Source organism: Pinus tabuliformis, chromosome X, assembly GCF_031772625.1.
Source record: "Pinus tabuliformis cultivar Carrire ecotype Pingquan chromosome X, CPIR1, whole genome shotgun sequence".
In the NCBI taxonomy this organism is placed as follows: Eukaryota; Viridiplantae; Streptophyta; class Pinopsida; order Pinales; family Pinaceae; genus Pinus; species Pinus tabuliformis.
In genome coordinates this window covers 162,016,307-162,040,854 of record NC_142308.1, presented here as the reverse complement: position 1 = coordinate 162,040,854, position 24,548 = coordinate 162,016,307, and the positions used below count along the sequence as shown (strand labels likewise).

At 36.6% G+C, this 24,548-nt stretch overlaps 1 protein-coding gene across 1 annotated transcript in view; it reads left to right on the top strand.

Moving 5' to 3' along the window:
• Positions 1 to 23,286, top strand: part of LOC149138958 (uncharacterized) — a 213,350-nt gene extending 190,064 nt beyond the window's left edge. Inside the window, exon 3 of the mRNA XM_089449605.1 lies at positions 22,752 to 23,286. Within this exon, the coding sequence (XP_089305731.1) occupies positions 22,752 to 22,986 (235 nt within the window). The 3' untranslated portion in view covers positions 22,987 to 23,286. The remainder of the gene's footprint in view (positions 1 to 22,751) is intronic.
• Positions 23,287 to 24,548: the final 1,262 nt, after the last annotated feature.

Sequence of the window (24,548 nt, the reverse complement as noted above, 5' to 3'; positions counted from 1 at the left end):
AAGGCTGCAACCATATAAGCAAACATCACTCAAAGACAAGGGTTGTAAAAAATTAGCTCCAAAATTCTACGGACCTTATCAAATACTTCAACACACTGGAGCAGTAGCCTACAAACTAGCCTTGCCACCAACTTCAAAAATTCGTCTAGTCTTCCATGTATCATTCGTCAAGAAAGTGGTGGGGAACAATTGCAGAGTTCAAACCAGTCTACTTGAATTGCATGAAGAAGGTTCACTCTGGTTCCAACCTGAACAGGTCCTTGACACGCGAGAACGACATCTGCGCCGTCGCACGATCAAGGAAGTCTTCGTCAAGTGGAAAAACACCTCTCTAGAAGATGCGACCTGGGAACCAACCACTATTCTTCAACAGTTTCCGTAGCTTCAACATTGAGGACAAGGCTGCTTTTATGGGGGAGGGCATGTTAGGGTCCAACCCTCACCCCTTTATTTATGTAATAGGGTCGAGTCATAGTTATAGTTAGTTAAAGAGTCAATAAAGCTGGTATTAATGATTGTAAGTGGTTGACCCGCATTTAAGAAAGGGACCACATTTAGTTGCAAACAGGCCATGGAATTAGATAGATGGTACTGAGAGAACCATGGTACTGACCCACAGTATTGTATGTATGAATCCTATATAAAGGATAGAGACTCCCCATTGAGGAATTTCGTGTCTTATTTTGTAATTAAGCTTTGTTCTGCTGGAGGTTGCCCCCTCGAAGAGGCAAGTGAACATTGCTTTCATCTCTGAATAGTACAATATTTGTTGTTTTTCTCATTTTGTTCTGTGTTCTAGGTTGTATTTCTTCGCATATTTGGTATTCTGGATTTTTCTCACAGGTCAAGAGCATAACAAGTTGTTTCCGGTTTTTGCCTAGAACCCGACATGGGTTTTTCTTCCACCCAGATGTCCGAAGGGGTCAAGTTGTCTGAAGAATAATCAAGTAAGTCCGCCTCCATACATAAAAACAAACAAAAACCTAAACGTCGTTATGTTGCTGGGTGTAGTTCCGAAAAAGCAGAGTCAAAACCCCCCACCGTCGTTGACCCTTGGTGAAGCTTATGAAACCCTGATATCACTGCCAGTTAATAGGGTTGAAATCACTGTGAACAACTCGGAAACCCTAGGAAAGATGTGGGCCATTCTAACCCTCTACCATACAAAAAAAATCGAGACCAGGAAGTTAAGAAAACAGACAGAAGCCTTGCCAGGTATACCCAAACATCACTATAGCACCCTTATTAAAGTCCCCATGAGAGCACTAGAAAGGAAGTGAAGTTACCTCCTTGTGATACCTCCATCCTTGACACAGACCTGCAAAAAACTTCAAAAAAACCTAGCCCCCACTTTGAAACCCTCGGCCATGTTTAAAATCACCAGAGCTCATTTGCAGAAATTCCCTCTCCATAATATTTTAAAGAAATTAATAACAATAACCAGATGTTGTAATTTCCTATCTTGTCTTGTCCTATTATGACTTGGTCGAATTACATAAAAATAAAGATAAAATAAAATTTAAAAAATCCCCAGCTTAGTATGGAGAGATGTTGTAATTTTTAACATTTTGACTCAATCAAATTACACAAAAACAAAATAAAAAATTCAATAAACAAAATAAAATAAGATAAAATTAAAAAACTAATGATTATAATTATTAATAAAACATTTGATGAGGTGTAATTACATAAAAGTGAAATAATAAAACAAGAAATAATAATATAAAAATAAAACAAAATAAAAAAATTAAAATTATTTAATTAAAATAAAATAGCCAATTTACCCTTGTGAAACATTTTTGACTCATGGTTTTCACAATCTTTGGTTTTTATCCATGGTATGTTTCTCTAAGCCATCCTATTAAAAACTTATTTAATTAAAATAAAATAGTCAATTTACCATTATGTAAAAATTTTGACTCACGATTTTCACAACCCATGGATTTCTTCTATAATGTAGCCTATTTAAAGGCATAAAATTTGAACGAATTTTCCACACATAAAAGTAACCAATTGTCAATTTGAATCTTTTTTGTGTGAGAGCTATATATAGAGACTGAAAATTCACAGAGCGATTCAGGGATTAGGACCTTGAGTTGTTAATCTCATAGGTGGTTATTATCAGTGTTGCAAACATCTTGATAACAACCTGATTTTATCTCGAAATCATGATTTTTTGGCCTAGCCGATGTTTGCTAATTTTTAAAGATATTTTTATGGTATCTTAATTTTGCCGATGTTTGCGGATTTTTTACCGATATTTTCCCGATTTTCCCGACTTTTTGGTTTTCTGTACCCTTGCCGATTTTATCCTTGATGCCAATGTTTGCAACACTGGTCATTATTGGTAAAGGTAAGCCTTCCCTTGCAGAAAACCATACAAAGTTAAAAAAATAGAAAAAAATCGATAAAACTTTTTCATTATATTTCTTAATTTACAAATAAAAAATAAAAAAGAGGAGTTGTTTTCTCTTTGTTTTTGTTTTTTTTTTAATTATGTTTTAAATTTGTTGCAAATGGTTTTTGTAAATAAAAGAAAATTCTCAGACGAAAAATACCTCTATTTTTGTATCAGAGTGTCTTATAGGCAAAGTTTTAAAAAAAATAGGGAATCCTGTTTCAATTATTTTGTTTATGTATATATAGTCTTTATGTTTGAAAAATTAGGCTCTACTTTTGTATACTTATTGTTGTCGCATGAGAGTGTCTTACAGGCAAAGTTTTTAAAAAAATTTAGGGAAAAATTTGATAAAACTTTTTTCATTATAATTTCTTAATTTAAAAATAAAAATAAAAAGAAGAGTTATTTTCTCTTTATCCCATTTCAATGATTTTGATTCATGTATCTATAGTCTTTGTGTTTGAAAAATTAGGGTTTATTTTTGTATCAGAGTGTATTATAAGCAAAGTTTTTTAAAAAATTTAGGGAATCTCATTTCAATGATTTTGATTTATGTATCTATATTCCTCATGTCTGAAAATTTAGGCTTTACTTTTTATGTAATCATCTATTATCTAGACCAATGTAGATCCATTTTAATCTCTGGATCTACCAAGCGCCGAGAGGGATCAAATCTCTCAAGGTGCAAACCTTTCCTCAAGTCCAATCTTTAGACCTCTTTTTTGAATGCAAAACTTGAGGAATGGTTTGCATCTCGGGAGATTTGATCCCTCTTAGTGTTTGATAGATCCCGAGTTAAGATGGATCTATGCTGGTGTAACCTTGAATATTAGGGAGTTCCACGCTGTAATCTCAGATTGATTGTTGTGCATGTTATGGCCCACTTGATCTTTCGACCTTTTACCCTATCCCTTCAACCTTCCTATTTCTAGCTACCTCATAAGCTAAAGAATTGAAAGGAGAGAACGAGCTACGTTGAACCTTTCCCTTTAGACTTCTGCAACTAGGATTATATTTGAAGAGGTGATGTGTTGTTGGGCTATTCATTCTTCAAAATGCTGTCTTGCTTTGTCCTCTTTACTTGTGATTTCATGTTATAGTTTTTCCTCCACTGTTTATGGCTGCACATTATTTCTTGGCAGTGAATTCATGGTTGTGATGGTTCATCTTGTATGAGGGCTCTCACTTACTCTTGTATAACCTAAAAATCTGTTTGGACTAAATTATGACACATCATTGTATGGCTTAATTACATCTTCATGTTATTCAAGCTCTCTTAGTTTATGGATCTTGACTCCATCACCCATTAAATAGGCACTAGTCTTGGTTCACCATATCATTTATTTCTAAAGTTCGTCTTGCCTTACTGGTCACCTTTTTCTTTTTCTCTAGTCAACTTGAAGTCTTCATTGCAGGCTCCAACCTCTTGTAGACATTCCTTTACAACTTTGGCAATCAACAAAACTTAGCTAATGTGAACATTTCACTACTGAAATTTTATTGCAGCAGCTGGAATTAATTCTTCTAATTGTAAATTAATTTAGCAGTTTATTGCTACGACAATAATGAATTAATCACACTGCAATCTTCACAAATAAAAATACCGCGGAAGGTAAACTAGAAAATGAGAAAATATTGGCACAAACACACAAAAATATAGCACCGTTGTTTTTGGACAAAAGTCCCCTGAAAAACCCAACGTGGGAAAACCAGTGCTGCAACAGAGGGTTTTTATTAAGCAACAATGAGAAATTTTGAGTACAATATATGGATGCCCAACTGGCAATCCAATCAGCAAAATAATATGGCCAAAATATCGATGAGGCAAATACCTCAACACCACGCCTAATCTAGCTTCAACAACTGGGAAAACTAGCTAATTGTACAACCTTCGTGCATGCTCTAACTCGCTAAGCCCCAAAACTATTGGAAGGATGACATCCTGGTTGACTCTTCCTCTGGAAGGAATTCGCTTGGCCTCTTGCAGAATTCTTGGACCAACTGCAACTGAATCAACCTTCCCTTCAACAAAATTGATCTCCCTCTGAAGCCATTTGCGCTGGCTCTGCCAGCTTCTCTGGGAAATACAACGCTTCTGCTGTTGACTCTTCGTAACTAGAAGACTTCCTCTAGACTCACTATCTCTGCCCCTCTATGTCTTTGCATCCCCTCTGGATCGAACTCTCTGGCAAACTGCCACTGCTCTCTACAAAGTCGATTTGACCAAGGAAATCGATCTCATGTATGTTCCTCCATCTACCCAACAACTACTTCTTATAATCTCCAATTGGTACTCAACGACCAAGTTTAAAACTTAATCAATGGTTGACATAATTTCGTAGTTGATCCGTGTGAGTTTCTAGAGAAACCTCATCTTCCTCAATTAATTCCTGTTAATTAATAAATTTCCCTAAGTTAGACTTAGTAAAAATTTAATTATTGATTAATTAACTTAATTAAGGCATCTCTAGGTGGATTTTCCTGAAACCTTTTTATGGGTTATGGAGTCCTATTGTTTCTTAGCCTCTCTAACAACTGTCTAGACTAGAACACCATCCGATGCTACAAAAAATAACACTTCCTCTTAGCGAGGAAGGTGTTCTAGTGCTAAATTGCTTCCAACACCCTGTCTCAGCATCATCCTCCATACGCTACTGATGTCTGACCATGTGATTTCCTGCCACTGCGCAAATCTGATGGTACGTCTGTGCTGTTGCTATACTGTTGCCAACTCTCCATCTGCATTGTAACTCTCTCAACTGTTGATGCTGCTATTGCATTTGAGAAGCATTCGAAATACTAAATCAATTGTGTCTCTGTGTTGCATCTGTCTCCTGAGCATCTGATTGCTACTAAACTCTGTGCTATCTGCTGGGAATTTGTGTTGCTGTTGACTCTGCCACTGAGCCTCTTGCTCTATTGTCAACACTGCATCTGCGCTCCTCAGTAGCTAACTGCAACTAGTCTACAAATATCACTTTGAAATCTAACTGCATCAACTGATACTGATTCATCCTGCTACTGAATACTATCGGCTTCTGTAGCAAGGTAATGATCCATGAGGAAGAGGACTTAATGGACCCTACCCAAATCTGTGCAACTCTAGGACCTAACTCCATATCACCCCACCTCACTCTTGGAGGTATAGTTGCAAACATGGCAAAGTCTTCCTCCAACTTGGAGGACAATTTGTCTATCTCTGCGGATGTTGCCGCCTAGTCTTGCTTCTTCTGCTTGTCCTTCTTCCTTTGAGGGAATTGAGTACTGTAGTGGTCAAACTTGCCACACCTGTAGCACTTGACCTTAGATAGGTTCTTCTTTTTCTTCTTTTGCCCTTGTCCTTGACTGGGTCCCTTTGATGCAACGGCCATATTTTCTTCCTCCTTCTCACTTTTCGAACCCTTACTATTGCTTCCGTTGATGGAGGTATTCACTAGTGCTCGCCTCATCTCCTCTTGCTACAGGTCTGACCACATCCTGCCCCACCTAGGTAGAGTATGTCATCCCAAAATGACTTGGATGAAGATCTCCCAGTGCTCTAAGATACTGTTCAATGTCAAATGCACCAACTCGATATCTTGAGGCGCCTCCCCAATTGCTGCTCGCTGATCCCAAATTTTTTGAATTCTGGTGAGAAAGGGATCAATTCCTTCACCCTTATACATCCTGATGTTTCTCAACTTCTCTTTCAGGAACATCTTCCGCTACTCGGAAGGATTCTGATATAGCTGAGCGAGAGCATCCCACATCTCCTTGGCAATATTCTTGGCAGATATATGTGAAACTATGTGGTCCCGAACTCCATCTTGGATCATTCGCTTTGCCTTAGCCATTTCTTTCTGTATTATTTTAGTTGATCTGCATCTGTCGTTACTGCCACAACATTCTCTGCATAGGTTTTCAGACCATGCTCATCTAACAGGAAGGACATCCTAGCCTTCCAAATGACATAGTTGGAGGCTCCCTCCAACCTATCTTGATCTCTAAGCCTAGTTGTGGCCATCTCTGAAATTGGAACGAAAATCTCCCTCTTTTACTTGCTTGGTTGTTGAATCTACTATTCACGTTCCCTTCTGGAGTAAATTTGCTTGCAGCTATTGTCGACTGCGACTGGAAATTTGGATTTTTGAACTAGAAATGCTCTGTGAGAAATTCTCTGTGTGTGTGTGCTTCCTCTTCCACATAACGCTGATTTTTCTCTAACAATTGCTGTAAAACCCTTCTGTGCCCAAACAAGGAATCGCTCAGCGAAAATCTGAGCTATTGGTGCTCCCTTTCCTGCTGGAATCACTCAATTTGGCAATTCAATTTTTTTTGCAACCCTGCATTGAAAAATCAAACTGCCCAGCAATTCGCATAGCCTAGCTAGGCACTGCGCAGCCCCACAAAATTCGTGTTGCTGCTCCCTCTGAACAATGAATTTTCTTCTTCTGCTTCTAAGCTTCCTCGTCTAATCAAAATCGTTCTGATACCATGTGAAAATTTCACTACTGAAATTTTATTACAACAACTGGGATTAATTCTTCTAACTGTAAATTAATTTAGCAGTTTATTGCTACGACAACAATGAATTAAAAACGTTGCAATATTCACAAATAAAAATACTGTGGAAGATACACAGGAAACTGATAAAATACTTGCACACACACACACAAATATAACACTGTTGTTTTTGGACAAAAGTCCCCAGAAAATCCTAATGTGGGAAAACCAGTGCAGCAACTAAGGGTTTTTATTATTAAGAAACGGTGAGAAATGCTGAGTACAATCTATGGATGCCTAATTGGCAACCCAATCAACAAAATAATCTGGCCAAAATATCTCTGAGGCAAATACTTCAACACCACGCTTGATCCAGCGTCAACAACTAGCAAAACTAGTTAGTTGTATAGCCTTTGCGTGAGCCTCTGTGTAGTGTGTTGTTGCGCAAAGTGCTTAGGCAACACGACAATGCTCAGAGTAAGGGCTGTCACTCTTAATCCTTATTCACTTTGTTTAGACTCTCTCCTAGGCAAGTCAAGGGGGGTAATCCCTAAGGTAAATGGATGAGAAAGCCTGTGGATCACGGGTTCTAGGAGATTTTAATGATGGACAACTTGATGAATCTAAACGATTAAATCATATTGATAGATTAAATGCCAATGTAAACAAGACATGACCACAAGATAGAAACAATTATAGATCAGTGCTTTCGATATTTGAATTATCCATCTATAAAACAAGCTATCCAGAACGATTTTCAATATGTGACGAAAAGTGACAATCATAAATAATCCACAAAAACGCCCAACACTGTATCACGCAAGATATGCCATATTTAAGACGATTATCGTTGATAACCAAGATCTAGATTCAATTAGATTTCTCCAACAGTGAAATATGATTAAAAATGTTTATCACACCTTGACCATAGAAAAATCATGAAAAATTTAGATTTTGCTCTTAATACTAGCAACACCAAGGAATTTTAAGTTAGCGATTCAATCGTTCCTTAGGAAATTAATTAAATGAAAGGGTTAAAAAAATCAAAATTTTTAATGGGCCATAGGCCATGTTAATTTTTTTTTAATGTTAAAGCGCGATCCTCTAGTTTATTTCATTTTTAATTTCTCAAAATTTTTTAAAGTTATTAAAACTTTTTCAAATTATTTTTTCTTTGTTTATTGTTATGATTTATTAATCTTTTTTTAGGATTTTTAGATTTTTTTTTTTTTAAATTTGGAGCTTTTTTAATGTGTTTTTAAGACTTTTGTATTTTTTTAATTAAAATCAAAATTAAAAAAAAATGAAATAAAATGAAATCAAAAGAAAACAAAATCGATTTTTATTTTTTATTTTTATTTAAATGAATAAAATTAAAATCATAAGATTTGAAAAATGTGAAACTAAATAAAATGAAATAAAAAAATTAAAGCCAAAACCAAAACTGAAAATAAAAATAAAAATAAGAAATGAAATAAAAAAAGAGTTAAAAAAATGAAAGTCAAATAAAAGAAAAATTCAAAATCGAATTTCAAAAAAAAAATAAAAAATCAAAACACATTTCAATCTTGACCCTTGACTTTTAATGTATATACAAACCTAAACATAAGATGAAAAAATAACTAATGAAACTAAGACCTAACCTAAAGCATGCATAATAAAAGAAAAGAAGTCGAATGCGTTCATTTGTTTTGCTGCTGCAGGTTTCAGAGCGATGAAGAGATTGACGGCAGAGAAGACTGTGCTCGGTGAATGGAGCAGTGGCTGCAGGTTAGCAACGATGAGGGACGTGGATTGCAGGGAGACTAAGAGGGTTATGGTGGCTCGGATGTGTTGAGGATGTGGAAAGGGAAGACGTGGGTGCCAGCGGGGGCCGTGAAGGGAGAGGGTTTTGGACATAGATCCTGGCAGCAAGGCAAACAATGCGCAACGTTAGGAATATTTATTGCAGGTTTGAAGCTCGAAGGATGTGCGATGGACAACGGATAGGGATGAGCTATAGGGATGAGCTGTAGAGATGATCAAGGGATAGACGAGGGAGGTGCAATGACAACGAATGTGCAGAAATGGACAACGATGGTAGTGGTTTTGAGGTTTTGGAGATAGCGTGGATCTACATGGGATGGATTGGATAAGGCTGAGAGCTGGATGGAATGCAGATTGGATGAACGGGACTATTGGATATGCAGAAGAATGGTAGCGAACATCCAAGAGAGAACGCAGACAGAGGAGAGAGTAAAAGAAAAATTTCGAATTTGCACAATAAAACCCCAAAACCAGGCAAAAATTGGACAAATTGTAGTCCAACAACCCCTTAAATCCACCAGAATTTCTTTAAGAAATTTCCAGAAATCTTAATTTAAATATTTGAATCAACCTGCTTCAAATTTAACCTTGAAAACTTCACGAAATTTGCAGATCTGAATTTAAATTTAAACCTTTGGACTTCAGAATCTGGACATAATCCCTGCCAAAATAAACCAGAATTCTAGATCTTACCCTCCGGGGCCTAGATCTGGACTCTACACAACTTTCAGCTTCAGATCTGTAGCTGCAATACAACAAAAACACTCAAACGATATACATAATGACCCAAAAAACACTAAAACCCCGAAAACCAAAGTCAGAAAACTAAAATTAATTACAGATCTATGTACATAAAGGCAAATTTATCAGATCTAGGGAGTGTGAGTCCGACTCCGCTCCTAGATCTGATGATTTGAGGATCTCAACAGCCAAATTTAACGATTTAGCACAAAAAAAAATTAAGTTTTTTGAATTTTTTAAAGGAGGTACTGAGCTCAAAACCCTCATGCATCACCCATAAAAATATCTTATGATAAGTACGGGATCAAATTCAAACTGGGCTCTTCAGAAAACATGGATTGAGCGTTGGCTGATTTAGCTGAGAACTGCCTCGAACGCCTGATGATCTAATAATCAAGTATTTTCCTGCAAAACTCAATTCAGCCGTTAATAGAGCGAGAAAACAATAATAAAATTCAGATCTAATAGAGATACCTGCTATTATATTCAAAAATTAAATTATCATTCAAATCCCAGTGACTGAGCAAGATACCTATACTCAAATCGCTCTTCAAAAGCTATTATTAATGGCAAGAAAGAAATTATGCACGAAAATAATACATCTTACAACATTTCCATGAAGAGTAACACCAGTAGAAATTAACCCCAAAGTTTTTCTTTATTGCTCATAAAAAGATTACAAGAGAGCTTTTCGCTTAGTACACGATCAAAGATCGGATGATCTCAATTGACAAATGACCTTCTATTTAAAGATAAATCTTCCAATGGCTAGTTCGAGTGATCCTTGTCAAAGTGATCTTGACCGTTGATGAGGATCAAAATTTCTTTTAATCTCATTTGTCGAAATTTTAAATATTGAAGAAATTTCGAATTTTTCAATTAAATGCATTTTCATAAATTCATAAATTAAAATTTTGCATTAATTTCCTCAAAAATTTGACTTTGACTTAGCCCCGGGAACCCAAGGCATAAAATTTAGCAAAATAATCAATTAACCTTAGTCCCTCGACATGTTAATATTTAATTTTTTAAAAGACCCATGAATTTTACGTCAGGAAAATTTAAATTTATCTAGGACCTAGGACCTATGAGGGGATAAATAATTTTTTTAACCCTCAAGACACTTTACATCATGATTTTACATTTTTTACATCTCAAGGGGGAACACCCATTTGAAAAGGACCCTCACAGACTACCCAGATCTGCGACACAAATATAATCTAGCAGATCAAGCAATTTGTAATAAAATAATTTGACCAAATAGTCAGGATTATTCCCAAATCACTTTTACATAGACTCGATGTTGAACACTAGGACTTCCCTAAGATCTTAGTGACAAAATCCACTCCGGCTTTGGGGTAAGGTTGAAGGAAAACTCTGCCGACCATCGAGAATGGATTGGTGAGACAAAATACCTCCCGAAATGTAGATCGTCACCAGAAAAGTAGGTTTACCTAGGTGATTACATACACGACACGGATCTGCTGAAGTTATTTACATTATGCACATGCAGACTAGGTTTACATTATAAGATGATCCTCAAGCTGATGATGATAGCTGGATGGCAGGAACACATTGATCAGGCGCTATCCCTTTTTGGGAAAAAGGGTCTGCTATGGGTCATTGACATGTAGTGGTCAACATCTGGCTCTACTTGGGGACCTGTTGCTGCACTGGAGGAATGTGAGAGTCCAGAATTTGCATCCATGCAACACACAACAAAACATAAGTAGCGTCCATCCAAAAATCTTCATGTAACGTTAAGCACAAGAAATATATAAGCTCTTCATTTATTAACTAGTCTAATAACATGAAAAACACAAATCTAACTACAAAATGAAATACTGAAATAATAGGGCATAAGGTTAGAAATACAATACAAAGATGCCCCATGGCAACAGATGTGTTCAATATAGTTCACACTGAGCATTTGCCTGCTTTCAAGCAAATCTATCGGCTGTTTCTCGGATGTGCCATGTCTAATCCTACATACGGTAGGACTTTTTCCTATCCAAAAATCAAGCTGCTCGCGGCCATTTGATGCATCAAATCGCTTTTTCATTCTTTTTCTCTTGCGCTTTTTCTTTGTGGCAGGGTGTATCACTGATGACGTGGAACATTCTGTTTCAAAACTCTCAGATGAAGTATGTAGGGTATGCATGACATGTCTTTCTTCATTCTGCATTTGATTCTTATCAATTTTTGTTTTATCTGGGTCACCTTCAATTAGCCACTTTTCAATGGAGCAAATGACCTTCTCATAATAAGATGGAGCTTGCTATAGCAGATAAGGAGGCTTTTGATCTATTGACGTCTCCTTGTTTCTTTCATCCTTTGATCGATGCTGAAATTTCAGTACCTGTATTGTTATGGCATCCATCTGGTTAGAGTGTTCAACCTTCATAGCATTGACTTCCTTGGAATGGTTTTCCTCCATGGTCAGTAACTTATTCTAAATGCATATCTAACCAACTTCCACATCTTTTATTATTTTTTCATTCTTTGCTTTCATGCCCATGAAACAATTTTGCATATAGTTTATCTCTTTCTTATGATTTGCTTGCATGGTAGCCAACTGATTATTATAATTGAATGTCATGATGGTCATTTCTTCATCCATAGTTAATAACTTGTTTTGCATGGAATTAATTTCCCTGTCATGATTAGCTTTCATGGTTTCCATCTCCTTATCTCGCTTTTCCAGGTGGGTGTATAAAGTTCTCATATCCTTGACGTAATCAGGTACAAATTTTTCTTGATTAAGCTCCATATTTTTTATTAGCTGCGTTTGGCTGAACTGCATGTCTTTAACCAACTGCTTTAGTTCTTCTATAATTTGCTTATCATCTTCCTTTTCATGGTCGACACTGATTTGATAACTTGTTCCTGCGTTTCCACTATCATGGATTTGATCTGCAATGCTACAGATGGATGGCACATTCTGATATGGAGAATTGTCTTGAAATCTTTCATCGACAGCTTGATCCTTCACAAAATCACTTTCATTCTGTTGCATAATTTTAGGGGCACAAGGCGAGCTACCTTGATAACCATATCTATCTTTAAAAGCATTGACGATGTTTTGTAAAGAAGCGAAAGAATTTTCAGGACAATTATTAAACCAATTCAAAGCATCACCCTCTAAAGAAAAGGCAAATAAACGCATTTTGACATCTTCATGATCATACTGGGGGGAACTACAATATATGAGCATTGTATGAGTAAACCTGCATAAATGCTTTCTAATAGCGTCTGAATCACCACTCGAGAACAAAGAACAATTTATGAATGGCCACTTCCGGATATCACGAGAACATCAGTAAAATGACACGGGGTAAATGAATAATCCATGATGAATAATGAGGGACCAAATGGATGATAGAGAGAGACCTCTACTCAAGAAAATCAAGAGATCCACAAGAAGGGAGCTTCTAGTAGAAATTCTTGTCGAAATGAAGGAAGTGGAGTCGCCACTTGAACATGAATCTAACTCTAGGATCCAAAAGGCAACAAACGACTGGATATAAGGGAGTGCTTCTTGTCTGAGAAATAATAAATGGAAGAAGTGGAGTTGCCACCCAAACAAGAAACTAACCGAAATGTCCAGGTGCTAAAGGTGCAGATGAAACGATTAACGAGATGACGAAAGATAGGGCGATGAAAAGATCAAATGACGCCAGGAAATGTTGTGCCGCTTGACAGGCTAATGAATGGCGGAAAAGATGAGATGATTAAAACGATGTCGAAGAAACCAAGGACATAAAAAACTCTGTCCCCGGTGGCAATGCCAAGAAGTTTTGACTTTGCCGGCTTGAATGAGAGATGAGACAGATAAAAGATGAATGTTGAAGAAATGTCGTGAGGACCAAGGACAAAAAAACTCTATCCCCGGCAACGACACCAAAAATGTTGTCGTGCAAAGTGCCTAGGCAGCGCGACAATGCTCAGAGTAAGCGCTGTCACTCTTAATCCTTACTCCGTTTAGACTCTCTCCTAGGCAAGTCAAGGGGGGTAGTCCCTAAGGTAAATGGATGAGAAAGCCTGTGGATCACGGGCTCTAGGAGATTTTAATGATGGACAACTTGATGAATCTAAACAATTAAATCAGATTGATAGATTAAACGCCAATGTAAACAAGACACGACCACAAGATAGAAACAATTATAGACTAGTGCCTTTGATATTTGAATTATCCATCAATAAAACAAGCTATCTAGAACGATTTTCAATATGTGACGAAAAGTGACAATCATAAATAATCCACAAAAACGCCCAACACTGTATCACGCAAGATATTCCAGATTTAAGACAATTATCGTTGATGAACAAGATCTAGATTCAATTAGTTTTCTCCAATAGTGAAATATGATTAAAAATGTTTATTGCACCTTGATCATAGAAAAATCATGAAAAATTTAGATTTTGCTCTTAATACCAGTAACACCAAGGAATTTTAAGTTATCGATTCAATTGTTCCTTAGGAAATTAATTAAACGAAAGGGTTAAAAAAAAATCAAAATTTTTAATGGGCCATAGGCCACGTTAATTTTTTTTTAATGTTAAAGCGCGATCCTCTAGTTTATTTAATTTTTTATTTTTCAAAATTTTTTAAAGTTTTAAATTTTTATTTTATTTTATTTTTATTTTTATGATTAATTAATCTTTTTTTATGATTTTTAGATTTTTTTAAATTTAGAACATTTTTAAAGTTTTTTAAGACTTACATATTTTTTTAATAAAAAAAAAATGAAATCAAAAGAAACAAAATCGATTTTTTATTTTTATTTTTATTTAAATGAATAAAATTAAAATCATAAGATTGGAAAAATGTGAAACTGAATAAAATGAAATAAAAAAATTAAAGCCGAAGCCAAAACTGAAAATTAAAATTAAAATAAGAAATGAAATAAAAAAAGAGTTAAAAAATAAAAGTCAATTAAAAGAAAAATTCAAAATCGAATTTCAAAAAAAAAAAAAAAATCAAGATACATTTCAATCTTGACCCTTGACTTTAATGTATATACAAACCTAAACAAAAAATGAAAAAATAACTAATGAAACTAAGACCTAACCTAAAGCATGCATAATAAAAGAAAAGAAGTCAAATGCGTTCATTTTTTTTGCTGCTGCAGGTTTCAGAGCAATGAAGAGATTGACGACAGAGAAGACTGTGCTTGGTGAATGGAGCAGTAGCTGCGGGTTAGCAATGATGAGGGACGCGGATTGCAGGGAGACTAAGAGGGTTATGGTGGTTCGGATGTGTTGGGGATGTGAAAAGGGAAAACGTGGCTGCCAGCGAGGGCCGTGAAGGAGAGAATTTTGGACGCAGATCTTGGGAGCAAGGCAAACAATGGACAACGTTAGGAATATTTATTGCAGGTTTAAAGCTCGAAGGATGTGCGATGGACAATGGATAGGGATGAGCTGTAGAGATGATTGAGGGATGGACGAGGGAGCTGCAATGACAACGGATGTGCAAAAATGGACAACAATGACAGGGGCTTTGAGGGTCTGGAGATAGCGTGGATCTACGTGGGATGGATTGGATAAGGCTGAGAGCTGGATGGAATGCAGATTGGATGAACGGGACTGTTGGATATGCAGAAGAATGGCAACGAACATCCAAGAGAGAACGCAGATAGGGGAGAGGGTCAATTTTTTTTTTTCGAATTTGCACAATGAAACCCCAAAACAAGGTAGAAATCGGACAAATGGTAGCCTAACAACCCCTTAAATCGACCATAACTTCTTTAAGAATTTTCCAGAAATCTTAATTTAAAAATTTGAATCAACTTGCTTCAGATTTAACCCTGAAAACTTCATGAAATTTCCAGATCTGAATTTAAATTTAAACCTTTGGACTTCAGAATCTGGACATAATCCCTACCAAAATAAACCAGATTCCAGATTTTACCTTCCAGGGCCTAGATTTGGCTCTGCACAACTTTCAGCGTCATATTTGTAGTTGCAATACAACAAAAACACCCAAACGATATGACCCAAAAAACACTAAAACCCCGAAAACCAAAGTCAGAAAACTAAAATTAATTACAGACCTATGTACATAAATGGAAGATCTATCAGATCTAGGGAGTGTGAGTCTGACTCCGCTCCCAGATCTGATGATCTCAACAGCCAGATTTAACGATTTAGCACAAAAAAAAAATTAAGTTTTTTTGTAGTTTTTAAAGGAGGTACTGAGCTCAAAACCCTCATGCATCACCCATAAAAATATCTTATGATAAGCCTGGGATCAAATTCAAACTGGGCTATTCAGAAAACACGGATCGGGAGTTGGCTGGTTTAGCCGAGAACTTCCTCGAATGCCCGATGATCTATAATCAAGGATTTTCCTGCAAAACTCAATTCAACCGTCAACATAGAGCGAGAAAACAATAATAAAATTCAGATCTAGTAGAGATACCTGCTATTATATTCAAAAATTAAATTATCATTCAAACCAATGTGGAAAAAGTCAAAGTCGGGATTAATTCAGCAAGGGTCCAAAAGTTGAAAAACTCGGTAAAGTCGGGAGTTTTTTGAAAAAATCGGCAAAAGGTTGGCAAAATTAAAAAAACACAAAATTATTCATTTTTATTTTATTTTTTTTTAACATCTAGAGTATCCACAACATCAAATAAATGCATTTCCACATAAACATGTAAAGAAAGCTAATTTATAATATGTATATGAAGTATAGTGCTACATCACATGTCAAAATAGTGAATCAACTCCTGAATTTTGAGTCCTGTCTGAGTCTCAAATCTCAAGAGTCAAAATATCAACAAAAAATATAATAAATGTATATCATGAGTCATCTAAAAGTCATCAAGTAATCAGTCATTGAGATCCTCTTCCCCTTTTACGGGAATAGGGAATGGTTTTGCCTTTTCCTCTAGAGGAAGAAGGCCTTGCCCCTGGGGATACAAAATCAAATGGACTCAATCGTTCTCTAGAAGTCGATGGAAGAGGTGGCTTTTGTGCTATGCTGCTGCTGTTGCCCATCCTAGATGGTGTCACCTCCTCCTCAGCATCCTCATCCAGCTCTGCTACTGCCTTCTGACCCTGATGTTGCTCCTCCTCCTCTATCTCTGGCTCTCCCTCCTCTGCAACTGCTACATCCTCTAGATCCACACCTAACCAATCCCGGATCGAGTCCATGATCGGCCTCTCAATGTCAACTCTCCATGAAGAAGTGGTATCAATATTGTCCAATGAGATGGCTTCCACATCAGTAGGTTTTTGAAGTTGTCTCACCCACAATCAAAGATTGTGGTAGACATAGACCATGTCATTGAGGCGTTGGGACTCCAATCTGTATTAGGGTCATAGATTGTAAATTAGTACTTAGAAAATTTAAATATTAAAATTAATCAAATGAATTCAAAAAAATTAATTTGAAATCTTTTTACCTGTTGCGCTTTTTGGAGTGTATTTTGTCAAATACAATCCAGTTGCGCTCACACTCAGAGGAATTGCATGTTTGGTTGAGCACTCGAATGGCAAGCTTTTGGAGATGGGGTACTCTGGCACCATAGCTTGTCCACCAAGCATCTATGAGTTAAAAGAAAAATGAGAAACATAAGAAAAAACATTGAAATTCTAAACTTGAAAGTTTGAAACAAACTGAAGCTTACCTGGCATTTTGGTCGTCCTATTCTTAATAGCCATGTTAAAACCAAATGTGCCACCTCCCATCCTATAGACCTCCATTTCTTTAGAAATCTCCTCACGTTCTTGCTCAGATGACACCATCCTCTCGACACAAGTGAAGAATCCATCCATCACCTCGGCATCAAATCTGAAACCACAAGCGTAAGAAAATGCAGGGTTGAGGTAGACACCTGCAGCATGAATGGGGCGATGGAGGGTATTGTTCCATAGCTAATCAATCACTCTCCATATGACCTGTTGTTTCACTAACCCCTTGTCTCCCTTATCTGCATAATAAGCACAAATGGCTTCTTTGGCCCTATCCATGGCCTCATACAAGTAGCCCATTGCGGGCTTGTCTCCATCAACCAACCGAAGAACCCTTACCAAAGGTTTTGAAATGGCGCACACCTCCTTTACTCCTACCCAAAAGCTCTGATCATATGAAACTAGTCTGCATATGCCCTCTCCCTCCGGTTTGCGGCTAATAGATAAAAAACGCCAATCCGCTGAGAGAAACATGCTCTTCACATCCCACACAGAATTCAACAGAGACTGAAGAGATATGAAAGTAGTGGCAAATCGTGTAATGGCAAGACGCACCAACTCTTTCTTGTTGGTGAATCTTCTCATCAAGCTAAACACAGATGCATGATTATATATAAATTTTGTCATGCTCTTGGATGATTCAACAATATCCCTCACAGTAGGAATCTTACCTATATCCTCCAACATCAAGTCAATGCAATGAGCAGCACAAGGTGTCCAAAACAAGTTAGGATACCTCTCCATAAGCATCTTGCCAGCTGCAACATAATTTGCAGCGTTGTCCATTATGACTTGGACAACATTGCTTGGGCCTACTTCCCGAATGAATATGTCCAACAACTCACATAATAAACGTGCATCTTTAATGTGTGCAGATGCATCAACATATTTCATAAACATTGTCCCCTTGGAACAACTAACCAAGAAGTTAAGAAGGGTCCTATCCTTCTGGTCAGTCCAACCATCTAACATGACTGTGCATCCAGTGTGTTCCCATGATGCCCTAAACTTTGCCAATCTAGTAGTGCAATCAGTGTTTTCATCTTGAAGAAGAGGCCCTCTCAATTCCGCAAAGGTGGGGGCTTTGTACCTCGAGCCAACGACAGCGATAGCATCAAACATAGGCTGGTAGAATGGGTTTGTCTTGGCAATGTTGAAAGGAACATCACTCCATAGAAGACACTTACTGACCAACCTGTCAGCTTTTGCCTTTTCCTTTTTTTCTGCTGATTTGATCCCAGGTAGTGAACCAGTTGTTGTTCTAGGAACAAAAAAAGATGAGATAGAAGGATGAGTACCCATGGGTGAGGAAGGTGATGCTGCTAAAGAAGCACTGCCACTCTCAATTCCCCCCACTCTTGAGCCCCCTACAAGTTGGTTTTTTAGTGCGGCCCTGGTGTCTTTTCCGTCCTCTTTATCCATCAATGACTGAATGGCTTGTTGGATGATTTCTGGAGTTGTAATTGTGCAAAGTTCAACATTTTGCCCCAAATGGAATTTTAATCTGTTGATACCTCCTGACATATGCTTGCTGCACAACTTGCAAGTCAAATACATTCTATTGATCCCCCCAGTTTCGGGTGTAATATCAGGCTCACCAAACTCCCACATAGCGTCCAAAATCCTTGGCATTTTGTTTTAAACTTTGAGCTTGAATTTAAAGTTTAAACCTGGGCACAAAAAAAATTGAAACAAATTAAATTGCTTCAGCCTTCAAATCGGCAAAATATAATTTGTATTGCACTTTGAATTTAAAAACAAATTAGTAAATTTAACATAAAACAAATTTATAGTACATAAAACTTTTATCATTGATTCATTTATGATTATGAAATAATAAATATAGAGTCTGGACTCTGCATATCTTAGAGTCTATAATTCTAATATAATATATAATATATAATATAGAGTCTGCATGTCTTAAAGAGGCTATAATTCTAAATTTCTAATCAGCAAAGGAACTAAGTGCAAGATTGTTTTGGTTTGGTACAAGGCTTAAAGCTATTCGGCATTCCCTTGGACCAGCAATAGGAGTAACGTTTATGTAGCAATGATCCATCAAAATAGTCCTAAATGATGTCCTGAAACAGATCACTCAAACAATGTATGTATGCTGATCCTATTTGGCTATATTTGACATAGAGCACAGTAGGGTTTTTGCAGGACTTTGTTCCCTACAGATTTGTAGCAGGAACTTACTCTAAACTATTGACAGTAGGCCAAGAAAGAAGCTCAGACTCTGTAGCTGTTAGCAGGAATTAAGGCAGTGAATCTGGTTCATTTTACATACAGTATTGAATTGGTACATTACTGGTTTTCTTGGACAAATCAGTCCTGTTCATTGTGGACTTGCGTATTGTTGTAAAATTATTTGTGACCAAAACTGTTTTTTGAGCAAATTTCAGAAGCCCTGGCCCCTAACTAGTGATCGAATTATCAACAAAACATGAGTATTTTCTTATTGTAGCAGATTGCTTTGTATATTGGCGTTAAAATATCTTGATTGACTGTTCATTAACCATGAATTGATGATTGCAGTAAGGGTTCTGCTACAAGGGTTTTTCTGTCAGCGAGTTAAGGGTTTGGTTATAAATTATTAAATTTATAATACTGTCTTGCAGTAGCTACAGCCTACAAGGCTTCACATTGGTAGAGTCGTAGACATATATTACAATACAATGACCATTGACAATCCGCTGAAATGTAAGATTTAATAATTTTTAACAGCGTTTAACATTTACAGGAAATCTGAAACATTAACATTAACCTTGGTCCTTGACTGAAACATTAACTGTTTAACATACCTTGCCGGCTCCTCTCCACGCAATGGCAAAGTTGCAAACGGAAGTTGGAACGTAACCCTCGATTCTCCACAGCAGCCAAAACAGTGAAAACGCACAGCGAAAATGAACCGAAATCACCCTTTGCGGCATTTTATCCACGCATAAAAAATGGAAGCCGATTTTTTCCATCGACTCCCGATTAAATCGGGATTATTTCGATAAAATCGTGATTTTTTCGTAAACGAAAAAATCGCCAAAAAGTCGCGCGATTTAATCCTTTTGCCCAAAAAATCGTGATTTTAGGAATAAATCGCAAATTTTTCGGGACTTTTTCCACACTGATTCAAACTCCAACGGCCGAGCAAGATACCTGTACTCAAATCGCTCTTTAGAAGCTATTATTAATGGCAAGAAAGAAATTACGCACGAAAATAATACATCTTACAACATTTCCATGAAGAGTAACACTAGCAGAAATTAACCCCAAAGTCTTTCTTTATTGCTCATAAAAAGATTACAAGAGAGTTTTTCGCTTCGTACACAATCAAAAGATCAGATGATCTCAACTGACAAATGACCTCTTATTTAAAAATAAATCTTCCAACAGCTAGTTCGAGTGATCCTTGTCAAAGTGATCTTGACTGTTGATGAGGATCAAAATTTCTTTTAGTCTCATCCGTTGAAATTTTAAATATTGAGGAAATTTTGAATTTTTCAATTAAATGCATTTTAATAAATTAAAAAATTAAAAATTTGCGTTAATTTCCTCAAAATTTTGACTTTGACTTAACCCCAGGGACCTAAGGCATAAAATTTAGCAAAATAATCAATTAACTTTAGTCCTTGGACCTGTTAAAATTTAATTTTTTAAAGGACCCACGAATTTTACCTTTAGAAAATTTAAATTTACCTAGGACCTAGGACCTATGAGGAGATAAATTATTTTTTTAACCCTCAAGACACTTTACATCATGTTTTTACATTTTTTACATCTCAAGGGGGAACACCCATCTAAAAAGGACCCTCACAAACTACCTAGATTTGCGACACAAATATAATGTAGCAGATCAAACAATTTGTAATAAAATAATCTAACCAAATAGTTAAGATTATTCCCAAATCACTTTTACATAGATTCGATCTAAAACATTAGAACTTCCTTAAGGTACCAGTCACGAAATCCACTCTGGCTTTGGGGTAAGGCTGAAGGAAAACTCTGCCGACCATCCAGAATGGATCGGTGAGACAAAAAACCTCCCGGAATGTAGATCGTCACCAGAAAAGTAGGTTTACCTAGGTGATTACATACACGACACGGATCTATTGAAATTATTTACATTATACACATGCAGACTGGGTTTACGTTATAAGATGATCCTCAAGCTGATGATGATTGCTGGATGGCAGGAACACATCGATTAGGTGCTATCCCTTTTGTGAAAAAGGGGGTGTACTGCTATGGGTCATTGACACGTAGTGGTCAACATAGTGCTTGCGTAAGCTCTGACTCGCTAAGTCCTTGAACTGCTGGAAGGATGATGTCCTAGCTGACCCCACCTCTGGAAGGAATTCGCTTGGCCTCCTGGAGAATTTCCAGACCAACTGCAACTGAATCGCTCTTCCCTTAAGCAAAAAATCGATCTCCCTCTGAAGCTATGTGTGCTAGCTTTGTGCCGCTTCTCTGGGAAATATGACCCTTCTACTACTGACTCTGTGGAACTGGAAGACTTCCTCTAGGACAACTGTCTTTGTGCCTCTTTGTCTCTGTGTCCCCTCTTTGGCTCGAACTTTTTTGGCAAATTGAATTGCCCAAGGAAATCGATCTTGAGTATGTTCCTCCATCTACCCATCGACTTCTGATAATCTCTAGTTGGGACTCCAATATCGAAGATTAAAACTTAATCAATCACTAAGATTATTTCCTAGTCGATCCATGTGAGTTTCTAGAGAAATATCACATTCTTCAATTAATTTTTGTTAATTAATAATTTTCCCCAAGTTAGACTAGGAAAAATTTAATTACTGATTAATTGACTTAATTAAGGCATCTCTAGGTGGATTTTCCTAATACCTTTTCTGGTTATGGAGTCCTAGTGTTTTTTAGCCTTTCTGACAACTGTCGAAACTAGAACACCATCCGATGCTACAAAAGCTAACAACAACTCCCTTAACACTGTTGTCACACCTTAAACAGACCACCTTTTTAGAAATTCGGTCCTGATTTTTGGGCTTAAAAACAGGTCTGCAAAAGATAAATTTGGGCTCAACCTCCTTTTACACTGCACACTAAACTTGACCTCCTTTTACACTGCACACTAAACTCGACCTTTCACAGTTCTAGAGTTTGGCCTCCAAAAATAGGCTGGAAAGCAGACTCCAGCAGAGTTCGGCCAGTTTCAAAATCGGATCAGAACTAGCCCTTAAAACTGTGTAACTAAAGGGCCTCCAGGCTCCAACCAGTCGGTTTTCAAATAGACTTGAAATTTGGCCTAAAAGTTGGCTTCAGAAGGGTTTTTATTTTGCATTCCATCAGTCGAGAATGGCCTTCCCATATAGAATTGCCTTGACTATTGATTGGTTTAGCATACAGTGAAGATATTAGATATTGCTAACAGTGTTTTGAATATGAAGTCATTTGTTAAGCCAAAGATTCATTTTACTGCTTATTATCTGTGTGTTTATCTCTGATAGTGCCAGTGAGTAAAGGGAAGTGAATTCATGCATATTAACTATACATCCTTTTTTGTTCTCTTTGAATCATTGCTTTTACATTTTTCATTTTGCAGTACAACCAAACTATAAAGATTGTCATGTGGTGCACTTATGTTGGTTTGCAGGATTCATTGTCAGGATGCAAGGCGTATCAATGCAAGTTGTGCTTTAACTGATCCTCTCATGCCAGTCCCTATTGCTGATGGAATATATCCGGACAACTTGCCAAACAGTCTTGCAGAGTTGGATAAAATTCCGAATGACCATGTTGATTCCCTTCTTGTGTCATATGGCTTGCCAAAACTTGGGCATTTGGATGCTAAAGTCAGAAGGTTGAAAGCCCACCTAGGATTCCAATGATGTTTCTATCAAGTTCAGTAGTCTGTTTCATGGAGCTAAAGTTCGTGAGCTGTTTCTGTAACATATATTCTATTGCCAGCGAGCCCTGATAACATTTTTCTGGAGATAGTAATACTACAGAAATGATCAGGATGTTTAAAATTAATTGTAACATGATAGTAAATCCAGAAGAAAGATATAACCACGGTTAGCTCATAATTTAAGATGACTCAGATTGCTTAAATTTTGAAAAAAATGATTGGATCAAAGTGGAACTTTGCCTTGCCAGGAAAAAAAATGCCAAAAAAATGAGTTTATCCACCCACTTCTTTCTGAAATGCACAGCTTATAAGACAAATAAAAGCTGAAATATATTCGAGAGATCGAGTTCATGAACATTACAATTATTATATATCTTATAATTAAGTTTGATAATCTGTTGTTGCACTTAAAGGATTTTGTGGAAAATGTTGGATAGTTTAAACGATAGGTTTTTGTTTGAGAGGTTTTGTTGGTTTGTAAAAACTTGCAACTTATATATATATATGGAGTTATACCAAATTTAATTAATTTGGTGTACTGGTAATTTATTCTCAAATTTCATTGTTGCATAGTTCATATCTAAATACAACCAAAATGTTGGATAGTTTAAACGATAGGTTTTTGTTTGAGAGGATTGTAAAAACTTGCAACTCATATATATATATATATATTGAGTTATAACCAATTTAATCAATTTAGTGTACTGGTAATTTATTCCCAAATTTCATTGTTGCAGAGTTCATTTATAAATACAGCCAAGTGACTTAGAGAGAATGTCTTAGTACTTTGAGTTAAAACATTAACCATAGGGTGGCAATTTAAAATCTATTGCTGGAGTGATGTTAATTGTTAGGCTTAATTTTCTATTTTCTCGATGATCTTTTGTGTTAGGACGGTTTCCAATTTTGTAATTTTTCTTTTCTATGTGTGTCCCATACACATGCTTTACATATCTCTGAATAATGCTAGATTTTTTAACATACATCTTATCATGATACTTATAAAATCTTTGTTAATTTTGATAGTATTATGGTTGTTAGTTCACATGATAAAACGACTCTTAATTACTTATCATATCACTCTTCCATGAATCTATCTTCCAATGAGATTTAGCTGACACTTTAAACCTGGGGATTGAAATATACCAAGAACTGGTTTCAAAAAGTAAATAGAAAATTTAGCTGGGCACCAAAAATGTTAATATACCTATTACCAAGTGTTGAAAGGCCATCCTCTAAGAACATCGGCATCTGGTTGGTTGTAGTTTTGCCTCATCGTACATGGAAAAGAATGAATGTGCTTTCCAGTCAATGAAGTTTATCAAGCTTTGGGATGGAACAAACTGCTAAATATGATTGTGACAGAGTTTCATAAATCTTCATTACATGATGACAGATGTAGAACCTATGGAGGGGTACATCCTGAGACAATGGTCCACCCCCTAAATAATGTAGTGACAGAGTTTCACGAACCTTCATTACTTGATGACAGATGTAGAACCTGTGGAGGGTTACATCCTGAGTGAATGGTCCACTCCCTCT